This window comes from Aethalodelphis obliquidens, unplaced genomic scaffold (assembly GCF_003676395.1).
Source record: "Aethalodelphis obliquidens isolate GAN/ISIS:26980383/991018 unplaced genomic scaffold, ASM367639v1 scaffold3, whole genome shotgun sequence".
NCBI classification, from domain to species: Eukaryota; Metazoa; Chordata; class Mammalia; order Artiodactyla; family Delphinidae; genus Aethalodelphis; species Aethalodelphis obliquidens.
Window position 1 is genome coordinate 86,662,896 of NW_020837947.1, and position 23,196 is coordinate 86,686,091.

General features: G+C 33.5%; 1 protein-coding gene across 1 annotated transcript in view; it reads left to right on the top strand.

Moving 5' to 3' along the window:
* The window catches only part of EYS (EGF-like photoreceptor maintenance factor), a 1,677,823-nt gene that overhangs the window by 573,793 nt on the left and 1,080,834 nt on the right, over positions 1-23,196 (top strand). Inside the window, exons 18-20 of the mRNA XM_027093793.1 lie at positions 7,311-7,482; positions 8,432-8,510; positions 21,052-21,242. Coding sequence (XP_026949594.1) covers positions 7,311-7,482; positions 8,432-8,510; positions 21,052-21,242 — 442 coding nt within the window. The remainder of the gene's footprint in view (positions 1-7,310; positions 7,483-8,431; positions 8,511-21,051; positions 21,243-23,196) is intronic.

Genomic DNA, 23,196 nt, shown 5'->3' on the forward strand with positions numbered 1-23,196 from the left:
TATTGTAATGAATTTTAAAAGCCTTTGTCCAATCTTAGAATATTTATACACAGAAAAATAAAGCATCAGTAAAATTCCTTGGAGAGCTTTTGAAAATAGACATTGGGCTGCACAATATACCCATAAAGTCTTTCCAAACAATGAGAATATTAGCAAAATGGTTGTTAATTAAATGCTTAATCCGTGCTTATTTAATCCAGTACTTGATAGATCATATACTTATTGACTGCCAATTCAACACTTAATAACATGGGGGGTGCCTCTTGAGATCAATATGTAATCTAATTATTCTTGTTTTATGGCATTTGGAATATAAATTCAAACTTTATTTCACATGGTTTTATCTTTGTATCGTCTAGTATTTCCATTTAAATATTGTAAAAATAATTTTCTTCTCTCTTTTCCTATTCATATGTCCAACTGTTTCACTATTTTTACATATTAGTCATATGTTAAATTCCCTCTCTGATAGTTTCAACTTCTGCATAATGTTTAGGTCTCATTCCATTGATGATAGTTTGTTTCTCTTGTTTTTTTGAACACCTTATAATTTTTTATGGAACTACCTTTAAAGAACAAGATCATATGTTTCCTTAGATTATTCCTTAAAGAATGTCATGTACCAGAGGACCAAAATGGAAGCATTGTATATAATAGTCGAATTCTTTTAAGTATCGATAATAATAAAATATATTGTTATAAAATTCTCATCTTGGTTTAAAGAGGCTCTTATTCCATTATTTAATTTTGCAATTCAAAATGGTTACAAGTGGTAATTTGAATTTTCAAACTCATTGATTCCTAAGTTCATTATGTGATTATTATGTGCTTGTATTAATTTTACTAGGTCATTTGTAAATATTATCTTATGTAAGTTATAATCATTTTTAAAATGTTACCACTATTTGGATGTATTCAACAGGAAATAGGCAGGTTATTTGATCATTGACAACATGAAAAGATTTTTATTTGGTATTTTGTATAAAGTAAAAATAAATAGGTATAAGCTCTGTCATCAAATAACTAATAATCAGCTATGAAAGATAAGGCAATAATTCAAGCAAATATAGTTTAACTATAAATTGTTAAATGTTGTTAGCTATTTTTATTAGGAGATATCAGTGGAAATTTATTAAGTTAGAATTTTTGTAGGACTGGAATTAAAAACAGGCTTTATTTTTTATTTATTTAATATTTGTTTTTATTATTATTCTGTGAAAGAAATAAGGTAATCTGATAAATTGGGACTAAGTTAGGGTAATAGGACAATCAAGGAAAAAATATATTTAAGAGATGAATGCCAAAGAGTAGAAAGGAATCATTTATGGAAATGTTTTCTGGAAATAATATTTCCAAAACATGGGAACAGCAAATACAAAGGCCCTGAGGCAAGATGAAGTTTAACTGCAATCAAGAAACAAAAAGAAGCTAAAAGGTTAGGTCAGGAGATAACCACACAAATTTACACCAGCTGGTCCCTAACTTCAAGTACGTGGATATATTCTTGAGGTGAGTTAGACATATATATCATCCAAAAAACAAAAAAAAAAACGTTGACTCCAAAATTACCCTGGAAATTCTGAGTGAGACTCTTTACAAAGGCACAACCATATTAAAGATCACAGCCATAATTCTCCAAACTGCACTCTGGCCATCACTTGCAGGCATTTAATGGGGGTGTTTAATATCCTCTCTAAAATATGGGGCAGGAAGAACAAACATCCTAGCATGTCTGCACCGTGCACCTAGTGTCTCACAATTGAAAATTAGCTGGAGCTCACCCTGCTGATGGCTTTGCCGTTTTTTTTTTGTTTTTTTTTTTTTACCTTTTATTGAGTCCCATCTCTTTTAAGAACTGGGATATATTTTTTGAGGTAAGTAAACTCTAGGAAAATTCAACTGACAGAGATCATACTGTACTTGACTTTTCTGTTCTTTGCTACATTTATTTGTTGAGACAAGCGTCTGTTCTTAGCCTATTTTTAATGGCTCTGTTAAATATAATGGACACACAGTAAACTGCACATACTTAAAGAGCACAATTTAAGTTCTGAAATATGCATATACCCATGGAACTGCCAAAACAATGAAGAAAAGGAACATATACACCACTTGCAAGTGTTTTTATGCCTCATTTATAAAGCACTTATTTTTCCCCACATTCCACCCCTCCACATCCCCAAGTGACCACTGATATGTCTTTTTTTTCACACACACACACACACACACACTGTATTTTATTTTTACAAGAGATAAATAAACCGACACCAAGCATTGTAAATGGATGACCACAACAAAAGCAACAATGATTGCAATTACCAAATAGGCAGAAATGGAGACATAACAATCCAGGCAGAATTATCAGGAGTAAACATGGATATAAGAAAACATAATGTTTAATTCTAATCTAGTTTTATGAAAGCAGTGGTCTTCACATCTACCTGTGCTTTAGAACCAGCTGGAAATGTTTTCTTAGTGAAGTCTGTCAGGCCTACTTCCCAGAGATTCAGAATTGGGAAGTTATAATTTTAAAGACTCCACAGGTGATTCTATTATTCAATCAGGTTTGTAAACTAGGGGACTAGAGTATTTGACAACATCAGAGGAATGGTAAGAAAGGCAAGGTTGACCCAGAGGCTAAGAAGACAACATTTATTTCAGTATGCAGTAAAGGGTCCATAAAGTACTTTGTTAGGATAACACATGTGAAATGAAAAGGGTTAGGAATCAGAAAAGTCATTTTGGGAAATTTTCCAACATATAAGACTAATCAGTGGGGAGAAGTTGGGTGAAGATGGCTTGGAGAGAAAGTAAGGGAAGGACCAGAGGTTGGAGAAGAGTTAGTTAGACAGATGGATGATACATACAGAGAGATAAAGATGTATTTATTTACATATATTATTTGTCATAATGGTGTTGGTGCATGTAAATATCTTACTGAACATGCTTCTCAATTTATATACTTTAATGGCTTATTTCTGCAAAGGATTTTTTATTTCTGATGTGAAAATCTCTAATACAGAGACAGGCATTGAGGTAATCTGGTCAAGAGGGTTTTGACCCAGGCAGGGGCATGGAAAGTCCCCCAAATTACACAGGTAACCATCTACGCTGCTTAGAAAAGGAGTTGCCTATGTTATGAATGAAATTAAGAACTCTAATTTTAGAATAGCCAATTAAAAACCATCCCAAATATAAATTACTGTAGCCACAAGGCAAGCAACTGGATAGCAGGAAAGAACAATAGGTCAGACAACAAAAAGCAAAACTTTCTTGTGCTATTTCTTCTCTTGACAAACAAAATCCACAATGCTCATTGTTAAGTTATTGGGAAATATCTGTTACACTATGATGGAGGTAGGCTGTGATGATACACACCACGTCAAAGAGAACTATGGAAGAAGTCCAAAACTATGGCTGGCACAAAATAGATGCTCAATAAGTATGTGTTAGATAAATTAAGGAGCAGCAGGAAGTAAGTGACATAATATAAGGTAAATCAGGCAAAGAACTGAGTCAAATTTTGAACAAGCCTTTGGGAATGTCTAATAAATACTAATTATCATTTATTTTAGATTTGCTTGGATTCGTGGACACAATGTCAAAGCATTTGTATTTTAATCCCATGAAGAAGATAAATGAATGTGTCATTATAACAATAATGTATTATAAATATCATTTATTATCTTCTATGTGCCCCTAGAAATGTATATATACTTCCCATATATCTGTAAACTGTTCTATAACATAGATATTTTGATCCACAGTTTACAGATGAGAAATTTGAAGTTTTGATGTCTTGGTAATTGTTTTTATTGCATTTAATTTTGGGTTACCTTTTTACTTTTGGAACAAGATAATGGTTTTCCATTTATGGTGTTGATATAAAATTTCTATTTTTTTCCAGATCTATTAAAGTATAGTTGACAAAGAAACTTATAAGCTTTTAAAGTGCACAAGGTGATGATTTTATATATATATACATTGTGAAAGGGCTGCTCCCACATAGTTAATTAACCCATACAACACCTCAGAATTTTTATCTTTCCTTTGTGTATATGTGAGAACATTTAGGTCCTATTCTCTTGACAAATTTCAATTATACAGAACAGTACTATCAACTTAGCTACCATGTTATACATTAGATCCTCAGGCCTTATTTAACTTAGAGCTGAAAATATGTACCCTTTGGCCAACCTCTCCTTATTGCCCATACCTCCCTGGTTCTGGTTCAGGCAACCATTTTCTTCTCTTTTTCTATGAATTGTTTGTTTGTTTGTTTTTGGTCCCACATACAAATGACATCATGCAGGATTTGTCTTTCTCAGTCTGACTCAGCTCACTGCTCTCAAGGTCCATTTGTGTTGTTGCAAGCAGCAGTCTTTCCTTCATTCTCACAGTTGGTAATTATGTACGGGGAGCTCATTTTGAACTGAAGTTCAACACTCTCCACACCTTCATGTCTTTTTAAGTTATCACGGAAGCTTCTCTGCTTGAAGATAGAAAAAAATAGAAATTTCATTAAATAATTCCCCTTGACTACACAGGCAAGACAAGCCTTTCAGACACATACCTAGGAGGAATCACCTCATTCCAGATTCTGAGTCTCACCATTGCAAGGACTGAGATTTCAAGAATTGCTTTGTTCTTGCTTGGGAAGGGGCAGAGACTTCTGAGGAAAATAAGCAAACGAAAAAACAATTTTTTTTGGCCGTGTGTGCAGCTTGCAGGATCTTAGTTCCCCGACCAGGGATTGAACCTTCACTTTTGACAGTGAAAGCGCAGAGTCCCAACCACTGGACTGCCAGGGAATTCCCACAAACAAACAAAATTGACATGAAAAACAAAATATAAACACACACACACTCACAACAATGACGTATTTACTTAAAAAGATTTCACTGAATTCCATATTGAACTAAACACAAAAACCATGCCCTAATGGAGCTAAGTTTATAATGGGGAAGAAAGACAAAAAGAAAAGAAAAATGAGTAAATCTCATAGAATGCCAGAAGGAGATTGTTTGCTATGGTGATAAAATAAACATAAAACAGGATAATGGTGATTATGGGTGAGGAAGGGGATGCAACTTTAAATAGTGTGGTCAAATAGGCCTCCTTGAGAAAACAACATTGGAATAAAGACCTGAAGAAATAAATGAGTGACTCTTGTAAATATCTAGGAAAAGAGAATTCTAGAAAAGAGGAACAAAGTATTTGAGGTCAGCGCAAAGACAGCAGAGTAGCCAAGGGTGAGGGTAGAATAAGATGAAGTTAAAAAGTTAAAAGGGGACCTGACTTGTATGGTGCTCAAGGACTATGGTGTTAAAAATGAAAAAATAAATAAATAAATAAATAAGTGTTTACAGGGACCAAAATGTTCAGATCAATCAGTCATTACATTCTTATCCTCTCTGGAGGCTACTTGGGGGGTCAAAGTATCACCACAGCTTAATTAATGAATAAAGCATCAGGTGAGAAAGTTCCTCAGGTAATGTTGGTGATGTGTTCTCCAGCTACACTGACACATGATTGCCCTCCATGGAGATGCGTCTCCTGTCTCCAAATAGCATGGATGCACCCTAAACAATTCTCTTTATAACTCTGCATCGCAACCCCACTTTTGTGTTAAGTAGACCACCTCTTCTTAACTGAAATTTCCATCACTGATTTTGCCAGCATTTGTACATAGTCCTACAGAAAAACTTTTCACTTATCTTCTTAATTGGAATAATATGTCTCTGGAAACACCTGTATCACTTATTTAATATAACATAGTGGTATTGATAAAATTTGTCTCAAGAAAATGATAATAATAAAATGTTAAATGTGTACAAGGCCCTGGGCTAGTTGTTTAAGTACATGGTTTTACATTATTATTCCAATAAACATATGATATACTAATAAATGATTCTCATTTACAATGAGAAGTTTCAATGATCATGTCTGCACTAAATATTAATATAGTCACAAATAGCTGCCATTTCTTGAGGGAGGACCATTAATTCCCATCTCATTTATGTTGGGCTTGGTCACGTGACTTGGATTGGCAAATTAATATATGTAGAAGATTTAAGAAGCAGTGTATGTACATTTTTCCTTCTTCAACAATGCCAAGTACCCTTTTCCTTCTTCAACAATGATGGCAATCACCCAGATAGAGGATGCTCCATTAACCTGGGTCCCAGTGTGAAGATAATATAAACTGGATCTGTAGCTCACCTTTGCCATGGAATACTAGTGAGAAATAAGCCTGTGACATGGGCCACTGAGACATAGAGAAGTAGGTCCCTTTTTATTATTATTACTGCAACCTAATATAGTCTGTTATGTCTGTTTATTCCACACCCTGAACCTAAATCTTGATGGTCTTTTTAAATATGGATGCAGATTTGACTAATTCACATATATTAATTTTATGGTATCATTAATATCCAAAGTTCTATATAGGTAGTGACAGTTACAGTAAAAAAAATAAGATGTAACCATTAAAAATAGAATTTTGACTTGAAAACTGATTATCTCTAAAGAGAATTTCCAAAAATATTTTTTTTGCATTGGAAGTTTCGTTTGCAATAAATCACAGACTCTCCTGGTGTGACCACTCTAAATAGCAGTCACTTAAATAGAAGTTCTGATATGGTATATAAATAAATAAAGTTATGATGTCACCTTGTGAAACGGTTGCATATCTGCCAATCACTCTGTCCCCAAACTTTTACCTGATATCCAAACAAATACTTAGATAGTCTTTCAAACTATTTATTTGAAACTATTTATTTGAAACTTTATTTTTTTTTGGTCTTCAGAAACACTTCAAAAACACTAGGTATTTAGCCAAAGTTAGATTACATTTAGAAATCTTAGTTCATTATTGACTTATTTCATTATTCATCATTGACCCACTAAGACCAAATATAGAAATTTCAAACTTTTAACACCTGTAGATAATAAATGTTTGACTATCAAGGATCATTACCAAAAAAAGTATAAATTAGTATTCACAGTGACAACTTGATGAAATTAATTACTTCACCTATATTTTTTAATAAACAACTCCTCACTCTAAAAACAAGTCTTTTAAGTAGATTAAGCTTATGCTTTGTTTTCCTCATTCACTTTAAGTTAGTCTGAGAGTTCAGAGACCTAAACATGTTTAACCTTGAAAAAATGTTCTCTTTCACTATAAGATGTCAAATTATCTTTAATGGAGGGAGTCCTGATTTCTTGGTGACATTTTCTATAATGAACAAACTTTTGAGTTTTGCATTTAAATAGCCTGTTTATTTGTCTTGTCTCTTCTAATGTAGGCATCGATTGTGAAGTAAATATAGACGAATGTCTATCAAAGCCCTGTCTCCGTGACGGAACTTGTATTGATGGCATAAATCATTACACCTGTGACTGCAAGAGTGGGTTTTTCGGAGCACACTGTGAAGCAAAGGCAAATGACTGCCTCTCACATCCTCCTCTACATGGCAGGTAGCTATTTTTATTCTTCTATTATTAAATCTAAGAAGGCAAATTTAACTCACGATATTTAAAACTGAATCTCAAGGAAAAGTTGATAAAGGTAATTTTAATTATGCTTTTTCATAAAACAAGAGCTAAGTACAGTTAAGATGACAGAGGCTGCCCGTTTAACTTAATGAAATGCACTGATACATTATCTCTGCCCTTCTTTTATTTCTGCTCATTAGCATAAAGTAATTTTCAATAAATGTGAATTAATTGGACTTTAATAATCTTAAAAGTAATGCTCACAGTAATAGTAGTAACAGGTAGGATGATGAGAGATTCTATTATTTGTTCTGTGGAGGGATAATACCACAAACTTAGTATTTAAAATGTTCCTAAATAGACCAGTTCTTTCATCCCTATTTGCAGATAAGACATTTTGTGAATCTCTTTATAGAGTTGTATAATAACTATTCTGCTCATGGATAGAATATTAGTTTATGCAAATCTAGAGTGGGGATATTTCTAGAAGATGCAGGTGACAAGGAGGGATGACTCGAAGAGGCACACAGCTGCCTTCCTCAGCACCATTTTTCTTTCCTAGTCTTGCCACAGACTTTGTAAGCCAGAGAGGGAGGATGAAGATGGATAGTTCACTACAGTGCCGTTTGGCCCCAGCTGATTTCAGTTTCCTACATAAGCCCTAGACATACTTTTTTATCTTTTCAAGCTGGTTTTTTTTCCTTCCTTTCCATTGCCATGGGGAAGATGGCAAAAATGAGAATTGATTTGTTCTTTCAGTCCAGTCACCTTGAAGGATAAGAAAGTAGAAATAGACTCTGCCTTCTATTGCTCATGGGAATGTGTTTTTTTTTTTCCTGACCTGGAAAAGAAAAAAACATTAAACAGTGAACTCTCTTGAAATTATCTTTTCATTGCCTTACTTATTTAAAAACATAATTCTGTGTTTCAGATGCATAGATTTCATTGATAAGTATCAATGTTCATGCAGTGCAGAATGGACTAGCTCAAGATGTAAGATCAAGATTAATGTAAGTTTTATAATTTTTACTAAATTTAAAGTAATTTAAAAGAAATACAAAACAGTTAGCAGATATGTGGTCCTATCAAAAAATCCATAAGACATTTGGTCCACACCAAAAGTTCCTTGATATTTGGTCCTGTCCAAAACGTTGTGAAATGGGCCAAATATGCTCTTGGACGTATCATGTGGGAAACAAGTTATTTGCTGTAGGTCTCAGAATCATTATTTCAGCACTTACTGATTATTTAAGTGCCTCTCAACTTTCCTTTGGAATTTCTTTTTTGGAATCTTTGCTGGCTCCAAACAAAACTAAAAATCATAGCTCTTTCACCTCCCCCTGCCCCGTCTATTGGTATTGTAAACTTCTGCAATATGGAGTCCTCAATCAACTAAATCCTGGAAGTGACCATTGTCCAAAGAGCTCAGAGGGCTTATGATTTGCCATCTGCCTCCCCCTCTCCGATCTTAGGACACACAGGTGTCTGTGGATGTGTAAGGATGAGGAGATTAAATGGATCCATACACAGCAAGGAGAAAAATAAGTACTGGATGGATGTACCAAGAGATGGGTACATGCAGAGAACCTTGACACCAGCAATGCTCTCAGAATCTGTCTTCTGATCTTCAGGCATAAGACATGATGTGATTGACACATGCTATTTTATGTGGAATGTGTCATCTGCAGAGAAGTTTTGGTTACCTGAAGTTTAAGACCATTCATAGTGGATGAGAATCTCATGTGCCTTCCTGGATAATGGGAAGTTCTTCCAGGTCCTTCCTGGCTGACAATGACATGGTAAAGGAAGGAAGCACAGGCATGAAAGACAGCCTTTGGCATTGTGAGACTATAGATATTTTATTTAAATCCTTCATGTCTCTTTCCTTTATCAGTAAAATACAGTTCTTATACTGCAGGATCATTGTGTGATGATACACATTAAATGTGGTTGATAGTAAATAATGTTTTTGGAGGGAGAAACAGAATTGAACTGCAATTTTCATAGTTACCTTCTGTGTGCTCTAGGACAAATTACTTGCAATCTGAAATCATGTTTTATCTATTCAATGAGGGAAATCATAGGAACTACCTCTTATGTTGTTGTGAGAATTAAATTATATAATGAAGGTAAATCAACTAGCACATATTTTGACACATTTTTGAAAGCCTAATAATTTATTGACATTTTGTGGATTTGATTCTAGATAGTGAAAGCCACACTTGATGTGGAGAAGGAGATGTTGTAATTAATAAATTCCCTGGTAGAAGATGCAGGAGGCATGTATCTTGTCTGCACTGTTGCATGTGTTGCCTGTGATAACCTCCAAAACCCTGTCTCTTGGTAGTGCAAATGTGGTATTTGTCTTCTGAATTAAATATATAAATAAAGAAATATTTTCTTTCTTATATGAATTTGTATATATTCATACCCACACACCCAGTATTATGAGAACAATTGTTTAATGCTACCTATATGCTTCTAGATGGTTTTTCATAATATTTTTATTTTAACATAAAGTTGAACTCATCATACTCCTTATTCAGTGACTTTTGGTTTCACCTAGTGTATCTTAGGGACCATTTCATTATAATACATGGAGTCATGACTCAAACTTTTCAGTAGCTACAAAGTGTTCCAAATAAGTGTTGAGGAACCACACTTATTTAATGAGAGTATGAGCATGCCAGCTTCCCTAGATCCTATCAAATGAAATCATTTTTTAAAAGTGTTGACTAATTTGATGAGGAAAAAGTAGCATGTCATTATTTTGATTTATATTTCACTGGCTTATTATGAAGATTGAACACATTTCCATATGATTATTTGCCACCTGTATTTCTTTGTGTGAGCCTTGTTTACTCACAGCCTTTGACTAACGGTATTTTTCTTTTGACTTGCCTGCCTTTTTTGGTTTTTATATACTATTTAAAATTATGGATAAAATCCACTAGATTCTGCAAAATTACAAATCTTGTCTAGAGTGTGACCCCTCTTTCTTTACAAAACTTGTAAAGTTATGAGATTTTTGTATTTTTCTTTACCTTTTTCTTTATGATACTATGCTTTGCCTCTCTCCTTAGAAGGTCCTTTTATACAGCAATATTTAAATTATTTTCTTATATTCTCATTTATTACAATTTTACGATTAACAACACTTTTAGTCCTTTAATCCATTGTGAATATTTTGTTATAATTGATAAAAAGAAATATAATATTTTTTCAAAAATATAATCAATTTTCCAAGAACTTTTACCAAAGTATCTATTATTTCTGGATTGTTTTGGTATGCCTCATTTTTTTATGCACTAATACCTATATATGGGTCAATTTTAGGACTATTTATTCTGTTTTTCTTCTTTTTTAAATCTTATCCTGCCATCTATATTAATTATTATAGTTCAATAAATTTTTTTAACTGTCGTTTTACTAACACTGTAAGTACATTCCAAATGTACTTTTGGTCATTCGTTCTGTAAATATTAAAAATGTATTATTTATGAAAAGCCAAAATACAGTAATTATCAGATATACCTCCTGCTTCACGAACTCCATCTGGAGATATAGATAAGGGGTATAGATATGTATCTTACTTCGCTCACCTATTTTTTGTAACTTTCTCTATGTTGCAATGCCCAGATTACAGCTTCTTTTTTGTTGTTTTTTTTCTTTTAATTTCTAAATTAACTTTATTGTGGTATAATTTAAATACAACAAAATGGAACCATTTGGAATGTACAGATCAAAGAATTTTGACACATGTATACACTCATGTACCCACTACCACAATCAAGATATATAACATTCTATTACCCTAAAAGACTCTTGTGCCCCTTCCCAGTCAATTTCCAGCCTGCACCCCTGATCCTAGACAATTCCTGAACTGCTTTCTATCACTATAGACTAGATTTACTTTTTCTAGAATTTCATATAAATGAAATAATAAATTATGCATACTTTCATGCCTAGCTTCATCTAAGAGATTCTTCCATGTCATTGAGAATAGCAATAATTAATTCCTTTTAATTGTTGAGAAGGACTATATTGTATAATACATGATCTTGTTTATCCATTCATCAATTGATGCACATTTGCATTGCTTCCAATATGGAACTATTGTGAATAGTTGCTATGAACACTTGTGAACACATTTTTTTGAACATATGTATTCATTTATTTTATACCTAACAAATGAAGAGGAAATAGGCAGTCTACCTGAAAAAGAATTCATAATAATGATAGTAAAGATGATCCAAAATCTTGGAAATAGAACAGACAAAATGCAAGAAACATTTAATAAGGACCTAGAAGAATTAAAGTTGAAACAAACAACAATGAACAACACAATAAATGAAATTAAAAATACTCTAGATGGGATCAATAGCAGAATAACTGAGGTAGAAGAACAGATAAGTGACCTGGAAGATAGAATAGTGGAAATAACTACTGCAGAGAAGAATAAAGAAGAAATAATGAAAAGAACTGAGGACAGTCTCAGAGACCTCTGGGACAACATTAAATGCACCAACAGTCGAATTATAGGGGTTCCAGAAGAAGAAGAGAAAAAGAAAGGGACTGAGAAAATATTTGAAGAGATTATAGTTGAAAACTTCCCTAATATGGGAAAGGAAAGAGTTAATCAAGTCCAGGAAGCACAGAGAGTCCCATACAGGATAAATCCAAGGAGAAACACGCCAAGACACATATTAATCAAACTGTCAGAAATTAAATACAAAGAAAACCTATTAAAAGCAGCAAGGGAAAAACAACAAATAACACACAAGGGAATCCCCATAAGGTTAACAGCTGATCTTTCAGCAGAAACTCTGCAAGCCAGAAGGGTCTGGCAGGACATATTTAAAGTGATGAAGGAGAAAAACCTGCAACCATGATTACTCTACCCAGCAAGGATCTCATTCCGATTTGATGGAGAAATTAAAAACTTTACAGACAAACAAAAGCTGAGAGAGTTCAGCACCACCAAACCAGCTTTACAACAACTGCTAAAGGAACTTTCCTAGGCAAGAAACACAAGAGAAGGAAAAGACCTACAATAACAAACCCAAAACAATTAAGAAAATGGGAATAGGAACATATATATCGATAATTACCTTCAATGTAAATGGACTAAATGCTCCCAACAAAAGACACAGATTGGCTGAATGGATACAAAAACAAGACCCATATATTTACTTTCTACCAGAGACCCACTTCAGACCTAGAGACACATACAGACTGAAAGTAAGGGCATGGAAAAAGATATTTCATGCAAATGGAAAACAGATAACAGCTTCTGAAGGGCATTCATGGATTGATGTTTGAGTCTGTATTTCTAGTCCAAAGAGACAAGAGCAGTGGTGAAACACAGGCAGTACTGATTGAAAAGAACTCTCACATCAATATGTATCTGAAGCTCCTGGGAAAGCGTAAAAACAAAGTTTATGTTAGGGTTTCAGAGGGTAAAACACAAGCAAAAGTTTTTGTTGTCAACCTGATAATTTGAAGCAGGCTTAAAAATGTTAGAATTAATGCTAGAGAAAAGCAAATGCAATATTGGGTATGGAATGGATGCCATGGTTAGTGAAACATGTAGTTCAACTCTGAGTACACAGAAAAGAGAATAGAGTAATATGGAAATCAGGTATTTTCTTTTCTACTTTGTTGGGACTGAGAAGGATAAATACTCTAAGGGAGAAGTGTTTTGTTTTGAATATAAAATTATGTATGTTAAGTACTAAAATGTTAAAAAAAAAAAGATTCTAGAATAAAAAGAGTAATACATTCTCAGATGAAGAAAAACTAAGAACTAATCATGTGTAGAAGGACTAAAGGAAGTTTTCTAAACAAAAAGGAAATGAACAAAGAAAAGAACTGAATGTGTGTGTGTATCTGTATTTCCTCAAGTGTAAGCTGAAATTTATATGGAGCTTTTTATATAGTAAGAATTTTACCTTTTGTCTATCATATACATTATGTACATTTTCTCATTTTTTTGTTAATATTTAATTACTATATAGTGGATCTTTTTTTTTTTTTTTTTTTTTTTGCGATAAGCGGGCCTCTCACTGTTGTGGCCTCTCCTGTTGTGGAGCACAGGCTCCGGATGCGCAGGCTCAGCGGCCAGGGCTCACGGGCCCAGACGCTCCATGGCATGTGGGATCTTCCCGGACCGGGGCACGAACCCGTGTCCCCTGCATGGACAGGCGGACTCTCAACCACTGCACCACCAGGGAAGCCCTATATAGTGGATCTTGACATTCAAAGGCTTTCTTTTTGTGTATCCAAGTGTACTGATATTTTTTCCAAAGGTTGTATGATTTGTGGCACGTTTAATAGGGACTTACTTGAGTTCTTCTAGTATTTGTCTCATCTTTTTATTCGCAATTAAGAGATTGGTCCATCAATATGATTTTCAGCATAAGATTTGAGTTGGGATCTCCCACCAAATGCTCATCTATTTCCCAAATGTCATTGTAGGGAATATTTATCTCCTTTGATTGAAAACGCATGTTTAAAATAAGGGACATATCATAAATGGTAATATTTGTCACACACAGTTTCACTTTATCATTGCAGATTATTCTCCATTAATATATATATTTCTACTTTATTCTTATTAATATTCCATTGTATGGAGGCTTCATGTTTATTTAACCAGTACCCTCTTGATGAAGATTTAAGATATCTTAAGGTTATTGCCCTTAAAAATTATGTGTTTTAGATGTAGAATTTTGAGTTTTTTTCATACTTTATTTCATGGTAGGAAATAATCATTTGTCCTTTGAAAATTCTCTTCATGCTAATTTGTATTTTTGTGGGTATATTTCCTTTTGGCTTCACACCTTATTTCTTTCCCACAATATTTGTGTGTTTATTAGGAATCTCCTACATATTTTTCCTACGTATTTTCTCTATCTATTCCATTATTTGTCATGGGCCATAAACCTTGAATCGCCAGTATAAGGACAGACTTCCATCACTACTCACGCAAGAGTGAGCCTTTCTGAATCAGAAGAACAAAACAGGTTGGGAAGGGGGCTGCCCTTCCTTTCCCAGCCCCTCTTGACCACCAACACCAAACCCATATCCTATGCAGTGTTACAGAGTCCTTAGCAATGTTGAATCACAGGACTCTCAGTCTTTTGGACGTGTTCATGCTTGACCCCTCATTTTGCCAAGTCAGAGTACAATATACTACCATGATTATTAATATACACTTTAGATTTCTTTTGCAGCATTCTTTTCTTTACCTTAGGAAATAGGAGTGGTATTAAGTGTTAGCTTTTTTAATGGGTTTGGAACTTTGCATTACCTTTAAGAAATCTTCACTTGTTTCATGAATTTGGCATCATATCTAGTTTTAGCCCTGATGTACTTTTCTTTCCTATATTGATTCATTTGTACCTTTTCAGGAAGTTTCTAAGACAATGGTTTTGTTTTCCTGTATTTCAGTGGTCCTATTTCCTGGAAGTGCTGCCAGACACATTTTCAATGAAGAAATAAAAATTAATATTTACTGAAACAATCCCAATTTTTATATTTCATAATCTTGTTTGATTTGTTGAAATAACAGTTAAAGAGTGTATTTTCTTTACAACAAAACATTCTATGTCTGAGTAAATTGGGAATCAAACAAAATCTTCTCTCTATTAACTACTGTAGAGCCATATTCAATCATGTAGGTTTTGAGAAAGAAAACAGTAAATAAAAATTATATTGGAAGTAAACATTAGGGATATTAAGTCTTTATCATATGCATTATTATATGTACACTTCCACAGCCAAGGAATCCCTTTGAGAGAAAAATCAAAGACTTGGTGGTACAATGAGCCTTAAGTTGGAATTCAGGGCAGTTAGTGTCTATGTGATTTTATTCTGTTGTCCTCTTGCTATAAGACCTTGGTGAAGTAACTCTAACACCCTTTGGCTTGTCCTCATCCTTGTGAGTAAATTAAAATTGTTGGACTAGATTCTTGTTACCAATATTTGGTTCATGAACTAGCAGCATCAGGATCACCTGGGGATTTGTTAGAAATGGAGAAACACAGGCCCCATCCCAAAGAGTTTGAATCTAAAATTTAACAAGCTATCCAGAGTATTCACATGCAATTTAAGTTTTAGAAAGAGTACACTATATTGGTAAGTTTTATTCAGAGCTAGACAAAGTTCAAGAAATTCTATGAAATTTAATAGGTCTTTGCAGTGGATAAGGTAGGGCTCTAATGGGAACCATGTCCTGTTTCCACTCTTCAAATGGACAGTTCCATGTTTACTTGTTTAACATGTTTCATTTCTCTAAGATCTTACTTTAAGAAAGTATTAAAACAGCAGTTAAAAAGAAAACATATGATTCGATGAGACAAATGCTATGATAAAAATGATCTCAGATAGTAACTTTCTATACTTCAGGGAAGTTCAGAGATCTCAGGACAAAGTCTTGGATCTAAACTGTAAATATATATATATATATATATATATATATATATATATATATATACACACACACACCTCAGGATACAACACAACTGTCAGAGAGCTAACTTGCACATTTATTAGTCTAAACAGTCCACAGTGAATACATCATTGCTCTGTTATTCTTACGGTCTTGTACATTTCCTGACTTGGTGTTTTGAATACAAGTTGAGTGAACGTTGGGGTCTAGCTCAATTGTCTAGATTGCCCTGGTCTAAAACATTACTCCCAGCTTCCTCCTCTTTCTCTAAACATACCAGCCTTTTCTTCCTGTCATTTTCTGAATTAAATTTTAGTGAATTCTTCTTGGGAAGCACTTTATTATATTAAATAGAGTATAGCAAAGTAATATAAATAATGATGAACAAAAGGAAAGGCATCTTCCTTAATTTTTGAAAGAGGAAATATGAAGAACTTTAAATGATAATTTGATTTTTCTAAAAAGAGATTGCTTTTGTATTTCCCATTAAGCCTTCTAATTAATTTAGTAAAAGATTCTTGTAAACCCTAGACACAGAACTTTTGGCAGTCTAAAAACTATCTCTTTCTTCCCATTGGAAATATAATTCAATTAGTTTATGTAATGCTTTCTAATAAATCATTCTAAATATACCTCGCCTTAGGGCTAAGAGGGAAACAGGTTTCCACGCCATTCCCTGTGGAATCCTACATCCATAAAAATAACTGCAGTACCTGCCCCAAGTCGAAGTGCCTTTGGTTGTCCTTAAGGAGTTCACATTTTCAGCAAAAGTAGAACAAATACCAGAATGGTATTCATTTATAAAAAAAACATACATTTAACTCTATCACTTAGGCGAATGTAAAAGATCACCATCTGGGTTGCAAGCATAACTTGAGTTTTATACTCAAGTGCACAGCCAATTTCTTATTGAAAATGACACTAATTAAACTCTCTGGTGATTTTGACAAACCTTTAATTTTCCATTTGATGCATGATATGAATGCAAGGGCTCCCACATTAGCCTTGTCAGTTTGAGCTTCTATTGTTACATTAACACTTCTTAAAAGTCACTAAATGTTTAGAAGCATTAGTGTCAACTAATGATAGTTCTAGAAAATATTACTTTTCAGGGTAAAATGTTAAAAAAACTATCTCATGTTTGTATAGGTAATTACCTTTGAAGATGTACTAACTTGAGAACCCACAGTGCAAATGAATCATATTTGTATATATTCACTAACAAATTCTGTGTGGACAACATATTCAGAATACATTTTTAAAGTTTTACTAATGATGTCATAAAGTTCTATAAATTATTTCTCAGAACTATAGGTGCAAATCTTTTCAGAGTTATCATTACATTGTAAACAGTTGTCATATCATGTTCAAGGCAACATGTTCTGTGCTTTCCAGAACACCAGCAAGTATATAATATCTAAAATATGAACTTAAGAAGTATATAGTATGATTTAGTAAACATTAACTATACTGAAAATCTCATTTTCTATCCTAAGCAAGTTCCAAATGACTGAAATAGAGGCTGACAAGGCCTTTGACCTTCAGAGTGTAAAGGAAAGAACATACTATTTACTGAACAGTTATTATGTCCCAGGAACAGGGCTAATTGCTTTATAGTCATTTTATTTAATTATCATAGGAATTTTTATGAGATAGGTGAGATTATTGCTATTTCATGCATAAACGAAACTACAATAAATTGAATACATTTGTTGATTGAGTAAAAGTAGGAGAAGTATACAAATATGCTAAAGATTGAAAAGGAAGAGACAGATATCATCCAGGTTCCTCTGACTCCATGACACCTCTCTGCTTCTGGGATGATAGGCATCAGAAATACTGGACATAAATTTGGATACATGCATAGGAATACTGGATAATTAAAAGAGTATGATTTCATGCACATTAAGACTTCTGGATCAAGATGGCAATATATGAGGCTCTGCATTTTGCTCCTGCCACAGATGCACAGCTATGCACAGAACAATTCTTCCTCAGAGAAATCCAGAAACTAGCTGGATAACTACTACACATCGGTAACTGAGAAAATATACACGTTGAAATGGATAGAAAAGGCTGAGACACACCCTCACCATAAACTCCAGACCTGGCATAACAACATACAAAACGAGGGGACCCCTAACTCCCAGCTTCTCCCTGAGGAATGATTGGTTTGGACACCACAATTAGTATTCCAAAATTTTTTTTTTTATTTTTTTTTGCGGTACGTGGGCCTCTCACTGTTGTGGCCTCTCCCACTGCAGAGCACAGGCTCTGGACGCGCAGGCTCAGCGGCCATGGCTCACGGGCCCAGCCACTCCGCGGCATGTGGGATATTCCCGGACCGGGGCATGAATCCATGCCCCCTGCATCAGCAGGCGGGCTCTCAACCACTGCGCCACCAGGGAAGCCCCAATATTCCAAAATTTTAAGTGTAAAAATATAGAACTTTTATATGCATTCAAAGTTAATTTGTTAGCATCTTAAAATAGACAAAGTTTTTAAAAAGTGTGCTTCTATACACTAGCTACAAAGTATTAGAAGAGAAATTAAGAAAACAATCCCATTTACAATAGAATCAAAAAGAATAATATACTTAGGAATAAATTTAACAAAGTTGATGAAAGATCTGTGCACTGAAAACTGTAAAATGTTGATGCAAGAAATTGAAGACATACAAAAAAATGGAAAGATATTCCCTGTTTATGGATTGGAAGAATTGGTATTGCTAAAATGTTCATATTACCCAAAGCAATCTACAGATTATATGCAACACTTATCAAAATGCCCAAGGCATTTTTCAGAGAAATAGAACAAATAATCCTAATATCCATATGGAACCACAAAAGACTCCAAATAGCCAAAGCAATCTTGAGAAGAGAGAACAAAGCTGGAAGCATCACACTTCCTGATTTCAAACTATATTACAAAGGTATAGTAATCAAAACAGTATGGTATTGACATAAAAACTGGCACATAGACCAATAGAACAGAATAGAAAGCCAATAAATAAATCCACACAAATATATTCAATTAATTTTTGGCAAAGAAGCCAAGAATATGCAATGCAGAAAGGATAGTCTCTTCAATAAATGGGGTTGGAAAAACTGGATAGCCATAGGCAAAATAATGATGCTAGACCCCTATTTTACACTCAAAATGGATTAAAGATTTGAACATAAGACCTAAAACTGTAAAACTCCTGGAAGACATAGTGGGTAAGCTCCTTGACGTTGGTCTTGACAATCATTTTTTTAAAAATTTTGACACAAAGGCAACAAAAGCAAAAATAAATAAATGGGATGACATCAAACTAAAATGCTTCTGCACAGCAAAGGAAACCATCAGCAAAATGAAAAGGCAACCTATAGAATGGGAGAATATGTTTGTAAACCACATATTGGATAAAGGATTAATATCCAAAATATATAAGAAACTCATATAATGCAACAGCAAAAAAAAAAGAAACCCAACAACTCAATTAAATATGGGCAAAAAATGTGTTAGGCATTTCTCCAAAGAAGCCATACAAATGGCTAACAGGTATATTAAAATGTGCTCAACATCACTAATCATCACAGAAATGCAAGCCAAAACTACAATGAGCTATTGCCTAACACCTGTTAGTATGTCTATTATCAAAAAGAGAAGATAACAAATGCAGGAAGGATGTAGAGAAAAGGGAACGCTTGTGCACTGTTGGTGGGAATGTAAACCGGTACAGCCACGTTGGAAAACAGTATGGAGGTTTTTCAAGAACTTCAAATAGAACTACCATATGATCCAGCAATCGAAATCTGGGTAAATATTCAAAGGAAATGAAACTGTTATTTGAAGAGATATCTGCACTCCCATGTTTGTAGCAGCATTAGGCACAATAGGCAAGGTATGAAAACAATGTTAAGTGTCCATGAATAGATGACTGGATAAAGAAAATATGGTGTCCATATATACAGTGGAATAATATTCAGCCTTAAAAAGAAAAGGAAATCCTGTCATTTGTGACAACACTGATGAAACTGGAGGACATTTGGCTAAGTGAAATAAGCCAGACTGAAAGACAGATGTACATGATATCACTTATATGTGGATTCTAAAAAAAATTCAATTAAAAAGTTGAGCTCATAGAAACAGAGAGTAGAATGGTGGTTGCCAGAGCCCTGGAGGGTTAGGGTCTGGGGGGAGGGGAGTGGGAAAAATAGGGAGAGGCTGAAAAATGGTACAAACTTTCAGTTATAAGTTGAATAAGTTCTAGGAATCTAATATATAACATGGTGAATATAATTGATAATTCTGTACTGTATAATTAAAATTTGTAAAAGAAATACTTGTGTTTCACTAACTCCACCCCCAACAAAAAAGTTAATATGTAAGGTGATGGATATGTTAATTACTCCATAGTGTTAATAAACTCCATAACTTTGAATCTTTTCAAAATGGTTATGTATATCAAATCATCACACTGTACACTTTAAATATATTACAGAGTTTTTTGATCAATTATACCTCAATAAAGCTGAAAAAATATATACCTGTTAATACTGATGAAAAAAGATTGTAAATGGAATAAAAACTCAGATATTATAGATGCTTTTTTTCAGAGAGACATAAATCAATAGTGAATTGTCTGTTCTAATTATATAATCAAACCCAAGATTCCTTTGAAAGTTAATGAGACACTATTAATCATTACCCAAAGACAGCAGAGTTAAACTTGGGCTATGCCAGGCAAATGGGGTTGTATGTGGATACTAAGGGTCAGTGAAATCCTGGTATTATTCACATAACACATAATTTAATAAAGTCTAATAAAGTTTATTTTTTCTGAAAAATCCACAATTTGGATTGTGGATTTGAAAAGTATTTTTTGAATACTTTTTGAAATATTTGAAACATATTTGAAACATTTGAAAAATATTTCTGGTGATAAAAGTTAAACATCTATTACTAGAAATAAATATTTCTGTTTTTAGAGGAAGGGAATACCAGATAAGCTTGCATATCGGTTTCTTAAAAATATTTAAACAAAAATATAATTTTAATAAGATTTCTAGTCTTAACACTAATAATCAAATTTGATTCTCTATTTCATAATTTAGGACTGCACATCCATCCCTTGTATGAATGAAGGCTTCTGTCAGAAGGCAGCCCATGGCTTTACTTGCATTTGCCCAAATGGTACATATTGTGAAGTAAATGTTAGCAGTTGTACTGAGCATGATCTGAATGTGGTCCTCTGCCTTAACAGAGGGATATGTTTTGATGGACCTGGACACACTTTTTATTGCAGGTCAGTATTTATTTATCCACAAACAACTACATATGTATTTATGAAAGCTTGTAAACATCCCTCTAATAATGCACTCTGAAATGCAGAAACTAAGTTTTAAGTAAGTTTTTGTCTTTAGAAGTGTAATCCCAAATTTGAAATCAATTCTAAAAAAAAGCATTGCTTATATATTTTACCAAATACCATGTATTCATATCAACCCCAAGTCAAACTCCCAAATTTAATCAACCCTTATTTTGTAACTTTCATATCTCCTCTCTTTCCCAGAATTGGGTTCTTATTCCCTTTCTTAAATATTACACCATATGAATGATTTACAAATAGTTCATATTTATAGCATGTTTCTTAACCAGAGATTCATTTGCCTTCTAAGATCTTAACAATTATAATTTTTTTTTATTTTAGATATATAGAAACAAATTAATCTGTCACTGTATTTTTAAACCAATTATTATTTAAGGTATCTTTTTAAAATTCCTAGGAGATGAATTTTCATTATCTTTGTCATTTATGATTATGTAATATATATAATTGGTTGGTCATTTGAGAATTTAGTCATTATCTTTTCAATTTGTAAAGTTTAATTGAACCCAGGTATGTAAAATCACCCTCACTTTACCTCTTTTCTTCTGTCAGTCTGATTTGTGAGAAGTTGAGGTTAAGTTAAAAACTGTGAGCAACTGTGTCTCTGTCAAAATATCTTAAATTACTGAAAGGTTGACCATGTGTATTTTGCAACATAATTATTCAATAGTAAAGTTTATTATTATTTCTATATTTTATCAGTTATTTCTCTTTAAATTATTAATATAATCTGCCTTATATTCAATACTGCCACTTCCATATTTTTTTGTTCAATATCTACGCTGTGTTCTTGGCCTTTTATTTATTTTAAACCCTGCTGTATCATTTTATTTGGGCTGTATTTCTAACAAGGCACACATAGATGTTAGTTTCACATAAACCTAAGATTATTATCTTTCTTTTAGCATATGCACATAGTATTTATTACTATGACACAGGTTTTCTTTGTTACATATTGCCTGATGTGCCATTTTCATTACTAATGTGTGTGTGCGTGTGTGTGTGTGCGTTACCTCGTATTTTGTATTTTTGAGCTTGGATTTTGCTTATTTTACTCTGGCGGTTTATAAAGTATAGAAAGTAAACATATTTCTAATATCAAGGTTAATTTCAAATAATGAAATTATACAAATGATCACTTTGCCACAGCAAGCTCCCTCCAGGTTATAACCTAATCAGCACCTGGATTAAGCCAGCAACAGTACATTGACCATTTATCCTCAGTAAATATAATGTTACAAATCAAGATTCCATTCATGGAAACCCATTATGGTAAATTGAAAAATTAGAAATAAGTGAACCTAAAGCTAAAAATGTATGTTTTTACAACATGAGTAGTATTTGTTAAATCAAGCTCTATAAAAGCTACTCTATCATTGTTCCTTTGGGGGAATATTATCCATGGCTAGTTAGGCTGACTTGCTTAAGGTGTGAAGCTGACAGAATTTGGAATGAAGACACTTGCCTCTTCTCCTGGGCATCTCCCAGGGGCAAGTGTCAGCATTCATTATTGCTACACTGTTATTCAAATACATTTAAAAGAGTCATCTGTTTTCAAAATTTTCACTGCTGATTCAAGCTGCGTGTAATCCCCTGAAAGTCTGTGAAAGGTAAGTGCCTGGGAGGTGCAGATTCTAGGGGACTTGCACAGTGACTGAGTGGAGCCATCAGAGGTGGTTCCAGGTTAGCACAGTCTTCAGACAGTCCCTTTACAAAAGAAAACTCATACACTATGGGAAGGAGAGTTTTGAATGTTAAGTCATCAGATTTGTATGTGGGTTAAGAATTAGCTTTTGATATAGTTATTTAAACCATAATAAAATAATGATTTTTTTTACTTTAATAATATATCAAATTTATTGTTTTTATC